Below are 23807 nucleotides of genomic sequence, written 5' to 3'. Positions count from 1 at the left end.
GAAAGACACCAGAGTCTCGATCTGAAGATTACTAAGTGGCAAAACCCTTCAAACTCATCTAGATTGAACACAACCCCTCTCAAAAGCGTGGCAGCTTTTCTTGCACACACTGACAAGCATGGGACCCTAACGTTCATATGGAAACCCAGAATAGCCAAAATAATCTTGAAAAAGAACAAATGTGGAGCTCTCACACTGCCCAATCTTAAGGCTTAGTACAAAGTTACAATAATTCAGACAGCGTGGTACAGGGATAAGGACAGACATGCAGATCAATGGAACAGGAAGGGGAGTCCAGAAAATAAACCCATACATTTGCAGTCAACTGATTTAAATAAAGTATTATTGACATATATCACTCATACATAAACATAAACAGTAAGTATACAGTAAAATTTGTAAATTTACAAAACTAACATGGATATCATCATACAAGGCTCCCATATATCTCCCTACCACCAACACCTTGCATTGTTGTGAAATATCTGTTACGAATTATGAGAAGCATCCTCCAAATGTTACTACTCCTAACCATAGCCCGTATCTTACATTTGGTGTATTCTTCCCCCAACCGCCCAACTATTAACATCCTACATGAGTATTACATATTTGTTATCTTTCAGGAGAGAACATTCTCGGATTTGTCCTGTTAACCAGTCCGTCCTCCACCACTAGATTCCCCGTATTACACAATCCCAGGCTTTGTACAATCCATTCAAAACAGTGGCTCTCACTTCATCAGAGTTGTGCTGTCACCACCTCAAGCAATTACAGAACATTTTCATTACTCCAAGAAGAAAAACCCCACACCCCCTAATAATCCCCTATTGTTGTCCATTAGAACTGAAATAATATCTTCTTGCCATTGCTGCAAAATATTACAATATTGCTATTAATGATCAAGCATAAGTTCCACTAGTTGTAATTTTCCTGAGTATCACCATATTCTCAGCATTTTGTAAAAGAACATTCTTATATTTACACTATTAACCACAAAATTCACCCACCACTGTATTTACTATTATTCATTCTCTAGATTATTCTCTAGTTTCCTTTCAATTGACAGTGATATCCAAAGACTACCGCTTTCAGCCACAATCACATTTATAAATCAGCATGTTAGTTGTACTCACTGTAAAGCGTTGCTATCAACTCTATTCATTTCCACACTTTTACAATGAACCTTATTAATAATGCTGCATAGTTACACATCAGCTCCCATTCTGAAACCACATTCTACCTCCTAGTAACCTATACGCTGGAGCTTACGTCCATCAGTTTACTCAGCGTATTTAATTCATATTAGTGAGACCACGAAATAGTTCTCCTTTTGTGTCTGGCTTACTTCAATCAACATAATATCCTCTAGGTTCATCCATTTGTCATATGGATCCCAATTTCATTTAATCTTACTGTGGAATAATATTTATTCCTTTGTGTGTGTGTGAGTATATATATATCATCTGTATTTATCTATTCATCAGTTGATGTCGACACTTGGGTTGTTTCCATCTTTTGGTAATTATGAATGGTGCTGCTGTGAACATCGGTGTACAAATATCAGTCTGTGCCCTTGCTTTCAGTTCTTCTAAATATATTCCCAGTAATGAGATTGCTGGATCACACAGCAGTTCTGTATTCAGCTTCTTGAGGTACTGCCTACCTCTCTTCCACAGAGGCTACACCATTCCGCATTCCTACCAACAGTGAAGGAGCGTTCTATTTCTCCACATCTTCTCTAGCACTTGTACTTTTATTTTTACTAATGGCCATGGGTAAAGCGTGTAGTTTTTTTTTTTCATTTTAGATTTTTTTTTTTTAAGAGTTATTTATTTATTTCTCTCCCCTCCCCTCCCCACCCTACCCCGGTTGTCTGTTCTCTATGTCTATTTGCTGTGTCGTCTTTGTCTGCTTCTGTTGTCGTCAGCAGCACCGGAATCTGTGTTTCTTTTTGTTGCGTCATCTTGCTGTGTCAGCTCTCCATGTGTGCAGCACCATTCTCGGGCAGGTTGCACTTTCTTTCGCGCTGGGCGGCTCTCCTTACGGGGCGCACTCCTTGCACGTGGGGCTCCCCTATGTGGGGGACACCCCAGCGTGGCAGGGCACTCCTTGCGCACGTCAGCACTGCGCATGGGCCAGCTCCACACGGGTCAAGGAGGCCCAGGGTTTGAACCGCCGACCTCCCATGCAGTAGACCGACACCCTAACCTCTGGGCCAAGTCCACCGCCTCATTTTTGTTTTGATATGCATTTGCCTAATAGCCAGTGATGTTGAACATTTATTTCATGTGCTTTTGGCCATTTGTACTTCCTCTTTGGAGAAATGTTTATTCAAGTTTTTTGCCCATTTTTAAATAGGGCTGCTTGTCTTTTTATCAGAGTTGTGTGATCTCTTTATAATAAATATGGATATCAAACCTTTATCAGATATGTGGTTTCCAAATATTTTCTCCCACTAAGCAGGCTGCCTTTTTTTTTTTAAATATCAATTTTATTGATACATACTAATAAATAATACAATTCATCCAAAGTGTGCAATGGTATTTGGCATAATCACATAGTTGTGTGTTCATCACTTAAATCATTATTAGAGCATTTTCATTATTTCAATAATAATTTAAAAAAACAAACAAGGAAATTCCTCACCTCTCAATCTGTTTCCCCTGCTGTACATTAGCTACTATTTCTAGCTACTCTTGCACAATTATGTTTATTAAGCGCATAATCAGTGGTTCTTAGTATAATCACAATGTTGTACATTCATCACCTCAAAAATTTTAGAACAATTTCATTACTCCAAAGACTCCACACCCCTTAACACTGCTTCCCAGCCCACATAACCACTCATCTAATTCCATCTTTACAAATTTACCTCTTTACATTTTATATAAATGGAATCATACAATATGTAGTACTCTGCAGGTAGTCTTACAGAGGCTGTGCTTCTTTTCAATTGTATGAGTTGTCAGTGCAAATCCAATCGTGGGTCCACTTTCAGGTCGTCTGCATTTCGGATCACCTGGCCCAGAAGGGTTCCCAGAGGCCGGTCCTGGCCTCCTGCAGATCTCACGGACTTGGTTCTCCTTTCAAGTTCCGTTGTCTTTCATATGGATCCTTTGAATTTTTTTTTTCAATTAAAAGCAAATGTTTACTATGTATAAAAAAAATTACAGAATACTGATCACACTAACAGTTTGCCAGCTGCACTAAGTAATTATTTTTCATATAGTATAATGTTATTTTATATTTACTTGGTCTATTCCAACTCTTTTTTGGTTACTATTTGCATGGAATACCTTTTTCCAACCTTTCACTTTTAACCTGGTTGTGTCCTTGCGTCTCAGATGGGTCTCTTATAGACAACTATATATAGACGGCTCATATTTTTTTATCCATTCTAGCAGTCTTTTTTTTTTAAGATTTATTTCTCTCTCCCCACCCCTTCGTTGTTCGCACTTGCTGTGTCTGTTCTGTTCATCTTTTCTTTAGTAGGCACCAGGAACCAAACCTGGGACCTCCAGTGTGGGAGGGAGGCACCTAACTGAGCCACTTCCATTCCCTGCTTTGTTGCATCTGTCACTGTGTTTTTCTTTTTGTGTCTCTTGTTGCATCATCTTGTTGTATCACCTCACCACACCTGCCCATTGTATCAGCTCTCTCTTGCTCGTCCTCTTTAGGAGGCACCAGGAACCTCCATTCCCTGCTTTGTTGAGTCTCTTGTGGCATCAGCTCGCTGCGCCTGCCCATCCCGCCAGCTCGCTGTCTTCTTTAGGAGGCACTGGGAACCAAACCCAGGCCCTCCGTGTGGGAGGCAGGAGCTCAGTCACTTAAGCCAGAGCTGCTTCTCGGTCTGTGTCTTTAGACAGGGGAGTTCAATCATTAACACGGTGTTCTTGCTGTAAAGGCGCTACTTACTTCATCCATTTTGACCTTCGGCTCTGTTGTCAATTGTTCTATTGTCTGTCTTATCCTTTGAGTTCACCCTTCCTAATAATCTTCATTTCTAAACCCTTCTCCAAATCTCTCACCCTTGTTTTTTCCTGTCAGGCTGCAGCACCCCTTTTAGTATCTCCTGTGTGGGAAACAAAGGCATGCTGTTTCCATGGAAGCAGGTTACCTCCTTGACCACCGAGTCATGCTGTCTCCATAGCTACACGTGCAGGTCATAAATCTAGCAAGGAGATGTGTACATTCAGGTGGAACGAGGACTAGGTAGAATGGAACAACCTGGGCAACAAGATTTATGGGTATGTTTTCTCAACAATATAATAGAACATTGAAATTTTGTACTTTGAATTATAATTATAGTATTTGATCCATTGTGTTGCACAGGTTGAGGTAATGGGAATAGTTAGCTAGAATAGTTGCTGCTTCTCACGACTGCTTGGAGTATATAAAGAAGCCCCTGAGATTAATAAACTTGTCTGAGAGCATAGCTCCTGTAACTCCGGTCCTTTTGGTAACACAGTCTTTCAGTTTCTGTTTGTTTGTGAAGACTCTGAACTCACCCTCATTTTTGAAGGACAGCTTTGCTGGATACAGAATTCTTGGATGGCAGTTTCCACTGAAGAGAAACCACTCTGTCCTCCTCTGCATCCTCCCTCTTCCCAGGGAGGAAGACGTCTGTTCCCCTCTCGGGCGGCTGCAGTGAGCCACAGGGACTATCCAGGCTGCGCGCCTTGAGGGTGGGGATAGGTGCCTTTCCTGGCCACTGCGCAGGTTTAGCAGCTGATGGTTTTCATTTCGGGTTCTTCCTCTCTTTGTCCCTCGGCGTCCTGGGGGTTGCGTAGCACTGTCCTGATCTGCTGACCCCCTAAGCGGGTCCCTGGGACAGCATTCTACCCCTTCGCTATTGTTTTTGTGAGAGCATTGGGCCCTGCCCGCCTGCTCCAATGCCATCTTCCCAGAAATCCCTGGTTAACTGATTTTTGACAAAGTGGCCAAGACAATTAGATAGGGAAATAGTCTGTTCAATTTTCAACAAATTATGGTGATGAGACAATTGGATACCCATTTGCAAAAGAATGAGCTTGGACCCCTACCTCACACCATACACAAAATTAATAAGAATGGATCAGAGAGCTAAATGTGTAAGAGCTAAAACTGAAAATTCTTAGAAGATGTAAGGAAACCTTCATGATCTTGGGTTAGGCAATGATTTCTCTTTACATGACACCAAAAGCACAAGCAGTAAGAGAGAAGATAGATAAGAGGGACTTCACCAAAATTTAAAAACTATGCTCAATGAACACACACCATTCATGGAAGTGAGGAAGTGATAAGAAAACCAACAGAATGGGAGAAAATATTTATAAATTATATATCTGATGAGTGGGGTATATGGGAACCTCTTTTATTTTTTAATGTAACATTTTGTGTGATCTATGCATCTTTAAAAGAAAAGATTTTAAAAATTATATATCTGATAAGGGACTTGTACCTAGAGTGCTTACAACTCAATAAAAAGATTTTTGCCAATTTAAAAAGAAGCTAAACACATTTCTCCAAAGAATCTACATAAACGGCATTTAAAGCACATGAAAAAATGCTCAACATCAACAGTCATTAGGGAAATACAAGATCACAATGAGATAATACTTCACACATATTAAGGTAAAATAAAAAACCAGTAACAGAAGTTGCAAGGCTGTGGAGATATTGAATCCCTCATACATGCTGGTGGGATTGCAAAATGGTACAGCCACTTTGGAAAAGTTTGGCAGTTCCTCAAAGTGAAACCTAAGAATTATCACATGATTCAGCAATTCCACTCCCAGGTCCCCAAAAGAAACGAAAACCGAAGTCCACACAAAGACCTGCACACCAACGTTCATAGGAGGATTCGTCATAATCTAACCAACAGTGGAAGCAACCCAACCATCCACCAACAGATGAATGGATACACAGAATGTGGTATATGCACCCAATGGAGTACTGTCAATAAAAAGTAATTAAGTACTGAAACATGCTACAACATAAACGAACCCTGAGGACATTATGCTAAGTGAACAAAGGCAGACAGAAAAGACCACATTTTGTATGATTCCATTTATAGGAAATGTCTAGAATAAGCTAATCTATAGAGACAGAAAGTAGATTACTGTTTTCCAGAGGCTGGTGAATAGAGAGTGATAGTTAATGGGGTTAAAATTCCTTTCCAGTATGGTAAAAGTGTTCCGAAATTGGATTATGGTGATGGTTGCACAAATCTGTAAATATATCAGAAATCCCTAAATTATATAAAGGTATACCCAAAATTGGTGGTGTACTCCCTCTGTTTCCTAGCACGCACATGCACACACACTCACACATACACGCACACCCTTACCTAGAAGCCACAGCCCATCCTGGGAGTCCGAACCTCTCGTAGTCCCCTCCATAAATATCTCGCACTAGTTTATCTACTTTGGTGCTATCTCCACGAGACGCCATTTCAAGAGCTTCTTCAAAAGTAGTACAACCAGTAAGAAGACAGCAGAGGCCAAAGAAGGTTCCTCCTCCAAGACTGTGATTAAAAACAGAGTATGACTTTTTTTTTTTTCAAATTGCCTATCAGAATAGGGAGGTAACATTTACGAACCCCAAAACCACTCATACATCAACCCAGCCTTTCCCCAACCACATGATGCGAATGCCACTGGGAGCAAACAAGCCTGCACAAAGGTAAAACAAGGTGCCTGACTCCACCTTGAAGACACATCCACGAGCGCCAACGGCCACGTGGCTGTCAGGCCTGCTTCCCTGCATGTCCCCAGTGCAGTCTGGCGTCTGCCGAGTGCAGAGGCTCCCGTGCAGATCAGCCTGCCTCACCAAGGGTCAGGCTGGCACCTCCTCCCTTATGCGCCCCAAGCTCATCAGCCCCTTTACCCCACCACAATCCCTCAATGTGTGTTCCCCTCCGAAACTACTCATCTCATTAATGAAATTACATGTTTAAAAACTTGTTTAGCCCAATCCCTGCTCCTTGTTTTGCCTCATCTAACCTGTAACCTTTGAACCAAAATGGATTCATTCTCATCTCCCATCGCTTCCTCCCTTTCCGACCACTCCTCAAATCATTTTTCTGTTGATCAGCCCTCAACTCCTAGATCTCACACCACCCGCTGGCATGTCTGTGTGCACATGTTTGTATACAGATGTGTGTGTACTTGGCACCTTGCATTACCTTCTATAGAAACTACCTAGTAACTTTACATACTTTGCACATATGTATCATAAACTATCTGAGGACAGGGACTATGGGGTTCAAGGAGTCCACTGATGAGAGTTTATGAAACAACTATGCTAAAATCTTGAGCATTAGAGATGAAAGAAAAGCAGGTCATGAAATCAGAATTTTTGAAGGAAAACATCTGTTTGCAAAATTCCAGAAAAATATAACTCACATAACATAATTGTAACATATCCTTAAAGCTGTAATTATTTGCAATCTCTGAAAATGCAGTTTTAAGTCATTATGATATATTAAGAATAAACAAGGTCTTTTACATAAAAGACTTACCTGGTACCTGTGACCCGCTTGTAATTATCTTTAGAATATACTGCTAAGATGCTAACCCCTGAGCCAATATTCACCAGAAGCAGAGGGTATGGATTTTTCAAATCAAATGGTAACTTCTGACATTTTTCAGAATCAGCAGGGTTTTCAAAGTAATAGCACTGTGACCGTCCATTGAATCCAACAGAGTCAATGTATAAAATTCCTTTTATTAAGCAATCTAGTTCATCAAGTTTGCAAAGCTGAAGATCACCTATCTGTAAGGAAATAAGAATGCATTCAGACTTTTTAAAGGCCAAGCAGAAATAAATATTCCATTTATCAAGGCATTCCCCCTCTACATTAAAGAGACCAAGAAACACTTGCAGATGTGTTCTTATTTGCGCATGCTTTATGGAACAGGTTTTGAAACAATGAACATAGAACAGATGCCAAGAGACACTCCTACTCTCGTAGACCCAAGTATACTCCACATACAAACCACTGCCCTGCTAGAGTAACAGGTCAAAAAACACAAAAACACTGTTCATGCAGAAAACAAGATGTCTAATCTCAGGGAAAGGAGGCAGGTGCACAGATGAGGTCACATCCCTGCCAGAAAGCGATCTAAAAATCTCCAGGTGACTATGGCAGGCTCCACAAGGCCTCGGACATACGCCTTATAAAGCCTACTTGCCAGGCTAGGGAACATGTCAAAACAGACATTTTATTATTTAATACCTTGAAGCCAATAGGCTCAAAGTTTCCCATTAATAGAAGACTTTTGGCTATCTAAACTAGTTTATCAAAATTTACACCATTTTATCAACTTAATTCTATTTCATTAATAACAGAATGGCTAAATTACTATTCATATTATGGAACACAATACAGCAATTAAGAATGAAGATCTACATGTACTGAAGTGGGAAGAATTCTAAGACATGTTAGTCAAAAAAGCAAGGTAGCAAACATTTTATAAAATATGATCCAATCTGCCTATTATTAAACCATGTTTATATGCAAATGTGTCATACAGCCATGCATAGGAAAAACTGAAAAAAATACACAAACTTTTAACAGTGGTTAACTCTGGAGCAATGGTATAAAGGAATTTCCACATTCCGCTCTATGAACTTCTAACCTGTTTCAAAGTGTACAAGGAATTATACGTGTGACAAATGTAGAGAGGCCTAAATCCCCTGAACACCTGTCTCTAAGGACAACCGAGTTGAGCTCTGCTAGCTCCACCCCTTATATCTAATTCAGTTACCACTTAATTACATTTAGCACAACCAATCCAAGGTCCACAGGACAGAGGACAAGAGTATGGATTAGAGTGGACTTACTGATATTCTCTTCATGAACTATTGTGGTTAGTAATCGAAGAAAATGTGGCATTGGTGTGGAGAAAGTGGCCATGGTGGCTGCTGGGTGTGGGGAATGGGAGGAAGAGATGAGATGTGGAGGCGTTATCAGGACTTGGAGTTGTCCTGGGTGGTGCTGCAGGGACAGTTACCGGACATTGTAGGTCCTCCCATGGCCCACTGGATGGAACGTGGGAGAGAGTGGGCTACGATGTGGACCACTGGCCATGAGGTGCAGCGGTGCTCAGAGATGTATTCACCAAATGCAATGAATGTCTCATGATGATGGAGAACGTTGCTATGGGGGGAGGAAAGGGATGAGGGGGGTGGGGGGTATATGGGGACCTCATATTTTTTAATGTAATATTTAAAAAAATGAATAAAGACAAAAAATAATAATAATTACATTTACACCTAGTTTATTCTGATTTACTGACAAGGTAGAAAATAGGTAACCTCACCTGAATCCTTAATTACCTAGCTCAAGTTAAGAACAATGTCCTCTCTCTAGTGACCAAGCCTGAGGCCTCTGAGCGGGCAGCCCTGCCCTTCTGTCCTCTGGTTTTCCCTCCACGCCGAGATGAATGCGCTACTGACTTCCTGATTCTGGAATCTCAAACTGCAGCATTTCAATTTAATTTCTGAGCCGTATTATTTTCACTGGTAGCCTATTGGAATCCAAGTAGTTTTCTGCCACTGAACGACATACCAATTTCACCTTTCAGCCCTCCCATAATTCATGTTTTTCTGGAGTATCTCACTATGCTCTCGTTCCCCTAGTGACGCTCAGCCTGGCTGATGTATTTAGATAACTGAGTTCATAATTTCACTAATCCAAGTTTACTCAATGTAAGTGAGACACCAACAAACTCAATATACAATGTGAAGAAATCGGATTCACATTAAAAAAAGAACAGGGTAAACTCAATATTTAGAAAACCATTTCATTGTAGTTTGTTGAGTACCTGTCACTCCTAATGTACAAACAGGATTTGATGGGCATTTCATTTTCATACCATTTTAAAGGATAAAGCTGGCTGCATAAAATGGAAACAGCCCAAGATCTAATTCTAATGTGCCAAGTCCACTGCACACCCTCTCCCTGGGTGACCACACACACCGAACTTCTGATAACAGCCTGAACGATACTCAAAAATGCTCCAGAGGACACAGCTACCCCTACAGGGTCCTGGAAATAGAGTTTCTCTCTTTTACCTATCAGTCTGATCCAGAGTCCACTAACTTATGAGGCATCTCTCCTCCTACTACCTCCCCTTTTAACTCACAGGTAGGAAAGAAACCACTGAAAACCAACACCTAAGAAAAACTAAAGCACGGAATATAAAACTTTGCTAAATCACATGCTTCAATGCTGTATTATGATTATTATGGTCAGTTCCAGAAGAGCACAGAGAACAAAGGAAGAAGGGGACACATCACATACCAGATAACAGGCCAGGAAAAACAGACACAGGTAACACAAAGGCAGAATCTCCTACGGACTAGTATTTTCATTTAGTGCATTAAAAATATGGTTAAGGAAGACAGTTTAAATCTGCACTGCAGCCAGGTCAAGATCTTGTCCAACTCACCTGTCAATCCTCGCACAGACCCCACATCTATCCCCAAGGACCCAGCCCCACAGCCCTGCTCACAGGTGTTCCGTGACTGGGAACAAACTCGAGTGCCCACGAGCACTGCCCTGAGGAGCCACCGCCACTGGAGACTTCTGCCGGCAAGTGTGCAGTGGAGGAAGCGAGGCTCACTGCCAGCCGTCTCGGCTAGCCCCGCGACTTGGAAACCACAGCTTTTAACCAGAGTCCCTTATTTTCTTAATTAGTGAACTTGCCAGGAAATAAGTAAGGGGGACAAGAGAAATGATGAGGCAGACAAAAGACTAGAAAAACTGATGACTTTTTAAAATTATTTTTCAATCTCAATGTTCAAGGTTTAATTATGCTGTTCTTTATAGGTAGTTCCTTCCTCTTCCTCTGCTTATCCCAGTTTTGGGGTTTTTTTTTTTTTTAATACTAAAAGAAAAACAAAATGCTATGTGTTTAGTGGTTCCGATTCTTATCAATAAGCCTATAAACTTGAACTGGGCAAAAAATAAACCTATACAATGATTTCCAGACGGTTGACTCCTGACTACCACTAATTCACATTTACTCTTAATTTGACTCAAGAAAATTCAAGTTCCATTAGAGATGGAAATTATTCTACTGCTTGATATTGGTATTTTTAACAATCAGATTACCATAAATTGTATATAAGCTAAAAAATGCATACTGTGAGAAAATCCTGCTCAAATTTGTACGCTCCACCTCCAGTGGCACAAAAGACAGTGTGGAGACTCGAGAAGTTTTTATCTCTGCCCATTTGAATAAAAGCAGGCATGTCATGAGTGGGAAAGCGTATAAAGTGCAGATTGCCTTTGCGTCCACACAGAGTCAGGTCCTTCAGCTCAAGATGCACGTCCCGAATGCCCGTGGATCCGTAAGCCACATTGGAGGTCAGGTACTTCCGGATGCTTTTAAGACTTTCTATTTCTTCTTCTTCTTCTTCAGCAGTGATGTCTTTGGGTTCAAAGTAAACCAGCTTGACCAGGGTTCCACCAATATCCAAGCCAAACCATGGAAAAACTAAATGGGAAAGGAAAAAATAAGAACAGCTTTTCTTCTAAAACCTGTAATAGATTAGCAACTTAATTCACACTCTGAGGTGTCCCCAGGATATAACTATAAACAAAAATAGTTTCTGGGAAAAAATATACAATTCTGTCTGATTTGTAAACACATGCTTAAAAAAAAAAGCGGAAAAAAAGGATATCAAAATATTGCGCTTGGAAGTGGAAGTGGCTCAACTGATAGAGCATCCACCTACCATATAGGAGGTCCAGGGTTCAAACCAGGGCCTCCTGACCCATGGGGTGAGCTGGCCCACATGCAGTGCTGCCGCATGCAAGGAGTGCCATACCACGCAGAGGTGTCCCCTGCGTAGGGGAGCCCCACGTGCAGACGACAACAAAAAAGAGACACAGATTTGCGGTGCTGCTGAGAATGCAAGCTGACACAGAAGAACACACAGCAAATGAACATAAGAGAGCAAACAACAGGGGGAGGAGGGGAGAGAAATTAATAAAAATAAATCTTAAAAAAAAAAATTGCACTAACTTAACCCTCTTGTACAGATGAGTCCAAGCTGTACTATGAAATATTAAAAAAAAAAAGTAACCGTGAATACCAACTCTGGGGAAAAAAATCAGGAATGAAAAGCTCCATCCTTTCCATCAACCTGAAGAAGAATTGTGAAAGGTTTTCAGAGTTCTGGTTTAGTACATGAACTAGGGATATATAGAGGAAACTTTCAACCCTATAACATCTAAGCTCCAGGGCTCAATTTGTCTCTCAAAATCTAATGTTCTAAGACTCAAAGTTTTCATTGGATTTCAAATTAACATCTGTTGCCAAAAATATCCTTCAAAAAAAAATGTAGCTTAAAAAGACTGGATCAAGATGGACTAAAGAGGGAAACGGACTTGGCCCAGTGGTTAGGGCGTCCGTCTACCACATGGGAGGTACGCGGTTCAAACCCCAGGCCTCCTTGACCCGTGTGGAGCTGGCCATGCGCAGTGCTGATGCGCGCAAGGAGTGCCGTGCCACGCAAGGGTGTCCCCCACGTGGGGGAGCCCCACGCGCAAGGAGTGCGCCCCGTAAGGAGAGCCGCCCAGTGCGAAAGAAAGTGCAGCCTGCCCAGGAATGGCACCGCCCACACTTCCCGTGCAGCTGACAACAACAGAAGCGGACAAAGAAACAAGACGCAGCAAATAGAGAGAACAGACAACCAGGGAAGGGGGGGAATTAAATAAAATAAATAAATCTGTTAAAAAAAAAAAAAAAAGATGGACTAAAGAGACATATATGCCTCCTCCTCCCTAACTCATAAAAATTACTAAAGATAGAGCTTTACTGATATATTGTTTTCTAAAATCATTCTGGGAAACAAGAAGTGATACTGTCAGCAGAATGAGATTCTAAGAGGCAGTACAGTTATTGTCCAGAACCCTCAAAAGAGCAATGCTATAAAAACTGGGAGCAGCTCTGGAGGTGGAGGGAGTGAGCAGACGGGGTGGCTCCATGGGAAGCAGGAGCAGGCTCTGGTGCAGGGTGGGTGATCCAGTGAGGAGACGGACAGGTCGGCCACCTCCCACCACCAGCCCCAAAGGGGCGCTCTGCTGAGCACAGGCAAGTAAGCCCGAGAATCAGGAGGGCCCCCGGGTGCCAACACCACCAGAAGGCACAGAGAGCCCCCGCCAGCCCCACAGCCCGCCTCTCTCCTGCAGCCCGTCCCACCAGTGAACAAACTGCACCTACTGACAGGAGAACAGCAATCCTTGAACCCGGTGATTATTTTACAAACTAGAATCACCAAAAGGGAAATCAACACTAAAAAACAAGGAACCGAACATGTGAAGAGAGTTACAAGAGCAAACAAGAGACTTAAAAGACAATCATAAACAGAGACAAAGAGACACCTCGTCCATGAAAAAAAAAAGTGAGAGTGTAAATAATGATTTCCAACTGTAGCCGTGGTCACAAAATCTACACGTGATAAAATTACACAGAACTGAATATATACGCAGAAACAAGTTTATGTAAAACCAGTGAAATCTAAGTAAGGTTTGTGAATTGTACCAATATTAATTTCTCAGGTGTGGGAAAAAATTCTCACAGAGCCAAAAAAAAAGGACAAACTATACACTTAACAAAATGGATTAATCTCAAAAACAGGCTGCCTTGCACAAAGGCTACACACAATATGATTCCATTTATATGAAATTCTAGAAAATGCAAACCAATCATTCCTGCATCTGACAGTAAGGGGGTCTGCGTTGGGGCAGGGGAGGGATGGACTGCACAGGGGCAGGAGAAAACTTTTCGGAGGTGGCTCAAATGTTGATTTTGGGGGGATGAGATGCTGGGTTCATAGGTGGATATATCTAGCAACAAAATGGAATTGTACACTTTAAATCCATGCAGATTATTGTATATAAATTATACCTAAATAAAGATACTTTTGTAAAGAAAAAAACCACCACCAAAATAAAGCTCAAAAGATACATTTAACAGTAAAGTGGGCACAGAAAGAATGGAAAACAAAACTAAAAAATATTCCCAAAACTCCCAAAGAAATATTAAGGGAAGCCTGGAATAAAAAGGCCATGGAAAGGAGAGACTGAAGGAGAAACAGGGAAGCAGACGTGGCTCAACTGATAGAGCGTCCGCCTATCCTATGGAGGGTCCAGGGTTCAGTACCCAGGTGGTGCTGGCCCACACGCAGTGCTGCGCATGCAGTGCCATGCCACACAGGGGCATCCCCACGTAGAGGAGCCCCACACGCAAGGAGTGCACCCCACACGCAAGGAGTGCACCCCACAAGGAGCCGCCCCGCACAGATAAAGCGCAGCCTGCGCAGGAGTGGTGCTGCACACATGGAGAGCTGATGCAGCAAGATGATGCAACAACAAAGAGACAGTTTCCCAGTGCCATCTGATAATACAAGCGGACGCAAAAGAACACACAGCAAATGGACACAAAGAGCAGACAACGGCAGGGGGGAAGGGGAGAGAAATAAATAAAAATAAAATCTGAAAAAAAAAAAGCTGTAAGAGGAAAACCATGGAAGCTGAGATCTGGAATTAGGACATCACCTTGGGCCAAGAGAGGAACCCCATCCATGTGTACAGAGAGGGTGAGTTTGCCCCAGCAGTTGAAGAGGGTTGATGTTCTTACCCGATGTTCAGGGAGAGAGTTTTGCTGCCCCAAGGTGCAGAAAGGGTGGAACACATTCCCCAAGGATTATGGCGGTTAAGGTCAGCACCCCACAGGTCTGAGAGGGGTGGACCTGTCCCCCATGGATTAGGGAAGGCCATGTGGTCAACTCATTGCTCTGAGAGGATTGAGCCTGTATGCCAAAGGTTAGGGGGAATGTCTTCAAATCACTGTACTAGGGGGGTTAAGACTCTAACCCAAAGATTCAGTCCAACACTCTTGGAGAGAGAGATCTGGAGCTTAATCAACACCCAGATGCTTGATGGGTAAACCCATGGAAAGGGTGGGTCCCCATATGGCCCCAAGGAGAAGAAACCATCTTCTTAAGAATGACTCCCAGACTTTGAAATCGAACAGTGGATTCCCTGCAGGTCTAATAAACTGTAGAGAAACTGTGACTCATGTTTCCCTCCCAATTTCTCCTTATTGTAATGAAATCGTTTATCCTTTGCCCATTTGTGTATTAGAATTAAAAGAACTGTTTTGTAAGTTTCAGAGGTCTATAGCAGACAGGACTTTACCCCAAGACAAACTGCATTTCTTTAATTGATTGTGAAATGATTTAGTACTTGCATTGTAACTGATTTAAGTTTTTTTGAATATTGTAATATCATTTTGGAATTCAGAGGGTGGAGTATAGCGGTTTGATATTATTGATGAATTCCAAAAAGAAATATTGGATTATGTTTATAAACTGATCTTTTCCTCTGGGCATATCAGATTATATTGGATTCAGAAGCTTACTTGATTAAAAGTAAACCTCTCATGTCAATAGGGCATTGAGTCCCCGCCCCCTGGTGAGTGGGGACTTGCAGATAAAAGGCATGGCAAAGGACAGAGTTGGAGGGTTTTGATGTTGGAGTATGCTTAAGTCTTAAGTTGGAGCCCCAGGGAAGTAAGCTCACAGAGGAAAGAGAAGCAAGCCCCAGGAAGACAGGAACCCTGAACCCAGAGAGAAGACAGACCCTGGAAGAGAGGAACCCGGGAAGCCTGAACCCTGACAGATGTCAGCAGCCATCTTGCTCCAACACGTGGAAATAGACTTTGGTGAGGGAAGTAACTTAGGCTTATGGCCACCAGGCTGTAAGCTCCTACCCCAAATAAACACCCTTTATAAAAACCAATTGATTTCTGGTATTTTACATCAGCACCCCTTTGGCTGACTAATACACAACCTACTAGGGAGATGCAAATCAAATCTAAGCTGAGATATCATCTCATTCCTCACAGAATGGCCATTATTTAAAAAAAAAAAATGCTGGAGAGGATGTGGAGAAATAGGAACACTCCTTCACTGCTGGTGGGAATGCAGAATGGTGCAGCCACTGTGGAGGAGAGTTTGGTGGTTCCTCAGGAAGCTAAATACAAAACTGCCGTATGATCTGGCAATCCCTCTACTAGGAATATAAGCAGAACTGAACAGGGACAGAAATGTTTGCACACCAATGTTCATAGCGGCGTTATTCACAATTACCAAAAGATAGAACAACCCAAGTATCTATCAACCGATAAATGGATAAACAAAATGGAATATACAGAGGATGCAATATTATGCTATGGTAATTGGGACACATATGAGGACACTATGCTGAAATAAGCCAGACACAAAAAGACAAATATTGCCTGGTCTCACTAATATGAACTAAATACAAGGAATAAACACATGGAGTTAAAACCAAGAGGATAGGTTGCTAAGAAGGGGAACTGCTGCTTAATGTAAGTGGAATTTTTAAATTAGCTTGATGTAAAAATGTGGAAATGGATAGAGAATGGTAACACATTACAGTAAGTGTAACTAACGCAGCTGGTTTATAAATGGGATTGTGGCTGAATGAGGTGGTTTAAGGACAAAAATGTCAACTGAAAGAAAACTAGAGAATAATCTAGGGACTGAATAACAGTGAACCTGGAAGTGGATCAGGATTCTGGTTAACAGTACAAATACAAGAATGTACCACTATGAGCTAGAACAGATGTATGTGACTATTACAAGATGGTAAGAATATAGTGATGCATGGGAAAAACACAATTAATATAACTTATTGACTCTAATTAACAGCAATATTGTAATATTCTTGCATCGATGTCAAAGAAGGTATATATCAACACTAAGGGTCAATCATGGGGGGGTATAGGCTTTTGTCCTTTGGACTAAGGAAAATATTTTAAAATTTACTGAGGTAATGACTGCACAACTCTGTGATGAAAGCGAGAGCCACTGAGTATACACTTTGGATAGAAAGTACAAGGCATGAGACTGTATGACACAGTGAGCATATGGTGAAAGACATACAATATGAGAGTGTTCTCTCATGAACTATAACAAATGCACAATTACTAATACACGGTGTTAATAACGGGGGTGTATGCAAAAAGTATACCAAGTGTACGCTATGGACCACAGTCAGTGGTAACGGTCTGATCATGTCCTTTCAAAATCTGTAACAAATGTCCCACAACAATGTAAGGTGTTGGTGGAAGGGTGCTATATGGGAATTCTGCACATTATGCATGACTGTTTGTAAGCTCACAACTTCTCTGATGAAAAATACATATTAAAAAAAAAAAAGAACAAGTAGGCTATTCCATAAAACAGCCTATAAAAGATGAGTAACTGAAACCATGTAAAGTATTCTGGGATTTGATAACTAGATCAGTGAAACAGAACCCATCAGACCCTAGCACACATAAGGCATTCTATGATAAAAACAGCAGAGAACAGATGAAATATTAGAGATCTCTGTTAAGGCATATCAGAAACTGGTAACAGTAGTTGTCTCTAGAGGACTGGCTGGTGGACAAAGGTGAGAGAGATTTTCCATGATACATCCCTTCATATCTTTTTGAGTTTTGTACTATGCACCTGTACTGCCTTTATCTGTACCACACAAAAATTGAGTTAAGGGAAAAGAAAAACAAAAAATCCATAACCTTGGAATAAAGGTCTTCTAAACAAGGTAAAATGTAGAAGTCAAAGAAAAAGACTGAGACAGATATATTTGACAGAAAGATTAAACTACATTAACTGGACAATGATAGAGGTAAATATAACCAAGGTGAAGAAAAGCAAGGCCAAAAAGTTTACAGCTATATTTTTAAAACATCCTTAAAGACAACAAACCTTTAAAAAAAAGAGAAAGGCTTTGATAAGCAATTGCTAAAAAAACACAAAGCCAATAGAGATACAAAAGAAAATTCTAATAAAAATAATCCCTTTTCTCCCATCCCATTAACAAGTATAAAATAATGATAGGAAAATGGGCACTCATACACTACAGATGACAGAAGACACAGATTCAGGTTTTTGGAGAGCAACGAAGGAGCATATTAAACCTGAAATAAACTCAAGTGATTTTGCTAGTAAATAGCAAATAACAGGAAAGAAACAGGAGCTGAGCTGTAAGAGAGGACTTTTCCTGAGACTTAATTTCATTATATGCCAAATCTGGTATTCATTATACATAACTGTCAACCCAAGAGTTCTATCTCTAAATATCAATTCTGAAGAAACATACACATACGCAAAAGCATATGGTCGGATATTCACTGCACGATTTTTTATAATGGAAACCTCATCTAAAAGTCCATCAATGACAGAATAGATTCATGAATTACGCTATGCACTAGGCTGTTCAAAACCCTGTATGCTATAGAAAAAAAAATTACCCAAGTCAAAAGTAAAAAAGCAAGTTATGAAATAAATTCCATAGAGTCCCATCTATGCTGTTTAAAAGCATAAACAGCAGGGAAGAGGGTGGGGAGGGGAGTGTGAAAGGGAACTTTTCCTTTATATTATTTGAAGTACTACTTAGCAAAATAATTAAATCCAAACTCAGGACTGACATCTCATTTTATAACTTTTTATCATTTGTAAGCTTTTCATTATATTCAATACCCAAGAATGGTGTTTCATTCTCCCATCCTCTTGATGTGATGTTTTGTTTGTAATCTAAAGGTTTGGATACACCTAAGACCAATAGAAGATTTTTGCAATGCTTAATGCAAATTAAGCCTTCCTCAGTTTCCTTAGCTAAGAAAAAAGAATCTGCAATATTAAGTTTTAAGTGATCATCTTTTAACAGCCAAGCACTATATTAGGCACTTTACTCACATGAGCTTATTTAATGTTTACAATAATTATTTAAGTTCTACATTCATCTCACTTTACAGATTAAGAATTTGAGGTGCAAAGAGTTTATATAACTTGCCCAAGGTAAGTCAAGAAATGACAGAAACTTCAAAACCAAACCTGACTCCAAAGCCCTTTTAACAAGCATTTATACAAACCTAAAAGCACAAAACACATGCATTTGGCTAATAAAAAATAAAGTTAAAAAGCAGCTTAAGAAAATTCACACTCCAAATAAACAAGGATCAACAATATATAAGGAAAAATGATAGCCTTAAGGTAAGAGATTAGTTCAGTTTCATATCCTTGATGTAGTTTTTAATGATTAAACCATTTACATATCCAAGAGTTGAGAGGTACTGTGAGGCATGAGAGGGCCGTTAGATGTATGTTCTCTGCTGCCTGAGGGAACTGTTCCCTGACATACAATTCTGTTTCTTCTAAACATTCAGCCAGTCCAAAGGGGATCAGATTCCTTTCACTGCCTGTGAGACTGCCCCAAATACTGTAATATAATGAACACTGGAATTCACTCCAATTCTTCTTTAAAACATTATGTGCTCCTCTTGCAAAAAGTCATGGAAAAAGGAACTCTTGCCATACCAACACACTGCTCCTATCTCACTGCTAAGAAAACACCTATTTTATCATGTCTAATCTTTGAATCCTTCCACTAATTTCCACGGTATTTCACTCTGTTTGCAGCCCCTAATATACTTCCTGATACTAAAACCTCCAAGTTAATCAGTCTAAACAATCTATACTTTACTTAGGTCACATTTTTTAGAATTTAGACTCTCCCTCGCAGATTATTTATGTCCGTAATAGGTTTCAACAAACGAAATTCTTCCCAAAAAGAAATATAAGGTTTATGACAGTATGTTCAATTTTCCGACATTTCAAACGGCAATTATTTCAGACGACATGTGGGTAAGACATTGCAAACCCAAATCCGTGGGCGGTATGGGCACCAACATCTTGGCCTCACGTTATATGCCATAATAATGAGAATTATTTTTATTCCCAAAATAGTTTTAACTCAGAGATTAGATACTTACATGGCACTATATTAAAAAACCTACATTCAGGAAACATAAACACACAAAATCTAGTAAGACTATTAGAAAACGGCAAGATGGCTTTCACTTTCTAGAAAGCAATCTTGAAGTCATTATTTAGAGAAGAGGGTTTTCATATTCTAAATGTTCCTGTGACTCACACAAATTTATATAACAATCTCACTGACATAAATTAAAAAAGAAAAGGGAAGTGGATGTGCCTCAAGCAAATGGGCTTCTGTCTCCCACATGAGAGGACCCAGGTTCCATCTCTGGGGCCTCCTGGTAAAGGCTTGCCTGCACATCAAGCTACAAAGCAAGATGATGATGCAACAAGAGACCAGGAACTGAGGTGGCATAAGGGACAGGAAACCTCTCTCCCACATCAGAGGTCCCCAGGATTGAATCCTGGTAAAGCCTAGAGAAAAAAATGAGAAGACAAAAAAAAAAAGCAGTGCCTGAAGATAAGGATGCTGTAAGTTTAGAACCTGAGAAACACTCCCTAGATTACAAATTTAAACTCAAGGAACATCACCATTGCTCTTTAAATGACCAAGTCATTCTTTTCATTGCCTGATAAAGTCCTCTCCAATAGCCTGCAGCCTGTTATCTTTTTCCTTCTCTTTCCTTTTTTTCTTTAATTTTTTAAAAAGACTTATATTGCCCCTTCCCTCACCCCCTGCTGTTGTTGCTGTCTGTGTCCATTCCCTGTGTGACCTTCTGTATCTCTTCTTCTCTTCTCAGATTCACCAGGATTCAATCCTGGGGACCTCTGATGTGGAGAGAGGCTCCCTGTCAGCTCGCCACCTCAGTTCCTGGTTTCTGCCGCAATTCACCTTGACTCTCCCCTTCTACTCCTTGGTTGATTCATCATCTTGCTGCGTGACTCACTTGTGCGGGCACCGGCTCGCCCCGCGGGCACTTGGCTCGCCGTGCAGGCACCCAGCTCGCCACATTGGCACTCACACAGGCACTGGCTTGCCGCACAGGCAGTTTTTCTCTTCTTTTTGAGCAGGAGGCCCCAGGGATCGAACCCAGGTCCTCCCATATGGTAGGCAGAAGCCCTATCATTTGAGCCACATCCACTTCCCCCTTCTCTTTCCTTTTAACATGTGTTTAACCAAATATTTTTAGTAATACACATTTCTTGTTTGTGATCTGCCCAGATAAATTAGAGGGCAGAGGCGCCAACAGTGAAAACCCTATTATCCAAATGCATGATTCATACAAACTGCCCACTGAAGGCCCTAAAATTAACATACTGTACCATTTTACACTGCCACATAATTGGACTACTTTTTTAATTGGACTATTTTTAAGCCCTACTTAATGTTTTAGAGTTCTTATATATCTGAGATGAGAGGCCATGTTTACTTCGGTTTCATTCCGATTTAAAATTGACCCAAAAAACAGGTTAAAAACATCCTCTTCCATTCTTCCTCTCAAGAATAGGCTATAAGGCACAGGATTCTCACTTTTTCCCCACTGGTTCCCACTGGGCAGCCCTTCTGAACTTCCTACAGACGAAAAGGCTGGCCCTGATAAAGGGTAGTCCCACAGGAACCCCAGCACCATTTCTATTCTACCAACATTGACGCTCCCCAAAAACCCAAGGAAAAGCAATCTATTTTCTAGGTTTGGACTGTCTACCTACAAACAAAAGCTTTATTTTCTAGACTCAAGAAGATTAAGGATATTCCATGATTGGCGTAAGAGTCCAAAATTGGCAAGTCCTAAAGATACCCCTGGTGTGATATGCAACATTCTTAGGAGTCATCTTCAAAGATCAAGCTCATCTGCTGCACATTCAGCGCCTTGACAAGAATGCATGTCCTCTTGTAACATGTAGGAGTGTTTTGCCGCAATCAAAAATTTAAAAATAGAAAGGTGAATGTTCTAAGATCCCTTTGCAGACCTGTAGTGGGTGACGGGGCACAGTTTAAAAAGCTCCTGGGTGAACTTCTTAGATGTTCATATCCCCAGTCTCATCCCTAATGATCCTCATGCACTAAGTCTGGGGTGGGGGCACACTGCTCTGGGGTGTGGGTGAGGCTGTGTGTGGAAGGGAAGTGTGCCAGGCCATGTCTACAATGACATGCTCCTAAGATGGAACCGCGAAGCTCCTTCCGGTTTAACATGACAGCTGGTCTCTGGCACCATAAGTGGTAAAATGACATTAGAATGAGGTTTTCTAACCCCAAAAGTAAGGTGACATCACCCTATACCCAACCCTCCCAACAACACCTTTAGAGAGATTTAGTTTTTATTGAATTCTCTCAACGTTCAAAGTCAAATATAATCTTGTGGGTTCAGTGTCAGTAAGCAACCTCTCTCCCCGACAGGAACACTCCTAGATAGTAAAGAAGCAAAGAGAAAGAATAACAATACCTTCTGTGTATCTTTAATAGATCTTATTATTTAAGAAATGGTTTTCTTGATTTATCAGAGAAAGCAGCAATAAATATGAAAAATAGTCACCAAAAAATTAAAAATCCTACAACATGAAAATTTGTCTACTTGGTTCCTTAAAACCTGCCTTAATATACCCCCACACAATCTAAACCAGTGTTTTCAGAGTGATCCGAGTCCCTATATGTGAATATGAGAAACTTGTTACAAATGTGGCTTCTTAGACCCCTTTCCATATCATGATTCAAAAATAGAAAAATGGGCACTGGGAATCTGCATTTTTAACTCCCCAGGTCATGTCTATGCTTAAAATTTGGAACTCCGTCCTTAATAGCTAGAATTTTCACATCAAGTAGAAGTGTCTTGAACACAAAAGACAACATTCATGCTTGGTTTTAAAGTAATGAAGGAAGTGGACTCAGTGGTAAGGAGCAGGTGCTCTGAAGCTGGGCTTCCTGAGTTCACACTTCTACCCCACCACTCACTAGCCATGTGACACTGGGCAAACGCACCCCAGTTTTCTCACCTGTAAAATGGAATACTAACACCTACCCCAGAGTTGTATGGGCAAATCATTTATCAGCACTCTTAGAAAACTGCCTGACACACACATCCATCCCAAATACAATACCTATTTATCAATGGCTGGCTACCGCCTGCTATTCTTATTAATGAATCCCTGGAATTTACAGTCATCTCCAACCATCTGTGGTACAAAACCATAAAACATTTTACATCGCTTCAAAATCAGGTGCTTCTCAAATAAAACAAAAGCCCAGTACCTGACTCTAAAAATGACATAATAGTTTAAGAATGGATGTTTTCCAAATCTCTTTCAAGAAAAAGGGAAAGGACAAAACAATCGAAAGCTCCCAAACTTTTCACAGCAAAATCGGGCTACATTTAGTCATCCAAATCATACAAAAGAAATGAAATGAGGTCACTAAGACACAAGACTATTCACCAAAGACCTCGCATACATTCTGCCACTTTCTCCTCATTCTCACAATCTCCGTTTAAACAAGCTCATTTCGTGATATGGGAATTTGGCCAAAGATAAAATAAAAATAAAGTCTAACCATAGGTAAATGCCACTACACAGTAAAGCTCTTAGAGTAACAGGGCAGTTGATACTTTCGACAGTAGCAATGGCCGCGAGACACAGGTCCTGAACCAAAGACCTGGAAAGGGGAGAAAATATTGGGACTGGATTACCATGGAAATTTTAAAAAGAAACTTAACGGTAAAATGAAGAAACCTATTCTTTTGCAAGCATGTGTGCAACTCCCAATGCGATATTCTGGAAGATGTCATTTTTCCTTCAGAAGAAAAAGCCTTTATACCCAGAATGCTACCGTCGAGAATCGGAAGTGTCCGCGAAAGGGTGGGAGGAAATAGAGGAAATAGGCGGCGAGATGACCCAGTTTCCTCCGAGAAGGACGCGGTCCCCGGCGGGGGGCCGCTCGGGGGCGGTCAGCCCCGCAGCGGGCCCCGGATCTCCAGGACAGGGCTGGAGGCCGGGGGCCAGGCGGCCTC

The 23807-nt window shown here is 41.0% G+C and overlaps 1 protein-coding gene across 1 annotated transcript in view; it reads right to left on the bottom strand.

Annotated features, from left to right (window-relative positions):
• PANK2 (pantothenate kinase 2) overlaps nucleotides 1-23807 on the bottom strand; it is a 34089-nt gene that overhangs the window by 9827 nt on the left and 455 nt on the right. Inside the window, exons 2-4 of the mRNA XM_058287508.2 lie at nucleotides 11134-11486; nucleotides 7502-7755; nucleotides 6329-6505 (exon numbers count right to left, since the gene is read on the bottom strand). Of these exons, the coding sequence (XP_058143491.2) occupies nucleotides 6329-6505; nucleotides 7502-7755; nucleotides 11134-11486 (784 nt within the window). The remainder of the gene's footprint in view (nucleotides 1-6328; nucleotides 6506-7501; nucleotides 7756-11133; nucleotides 11487-23807) is intronic.

Source organism: Dasypus novemcinctus, chromosome 24 (assembly GCF_030445035.2).
Source record: "Dasypus novemcinctus isolate mDasNov1 chromosome 24, mDasNov1.1.hap2, whole genome shotgun sequence".
Lineage (NCBI taxonomy): Eukaryota > Metazoa > Chordata > Mammalia > Cingulata > Dasypodidae > Dasypus > Dasypus novemcinctus.
This window is presented reverse-complemented; position numbering and strand designations above follow the sequence as displayed.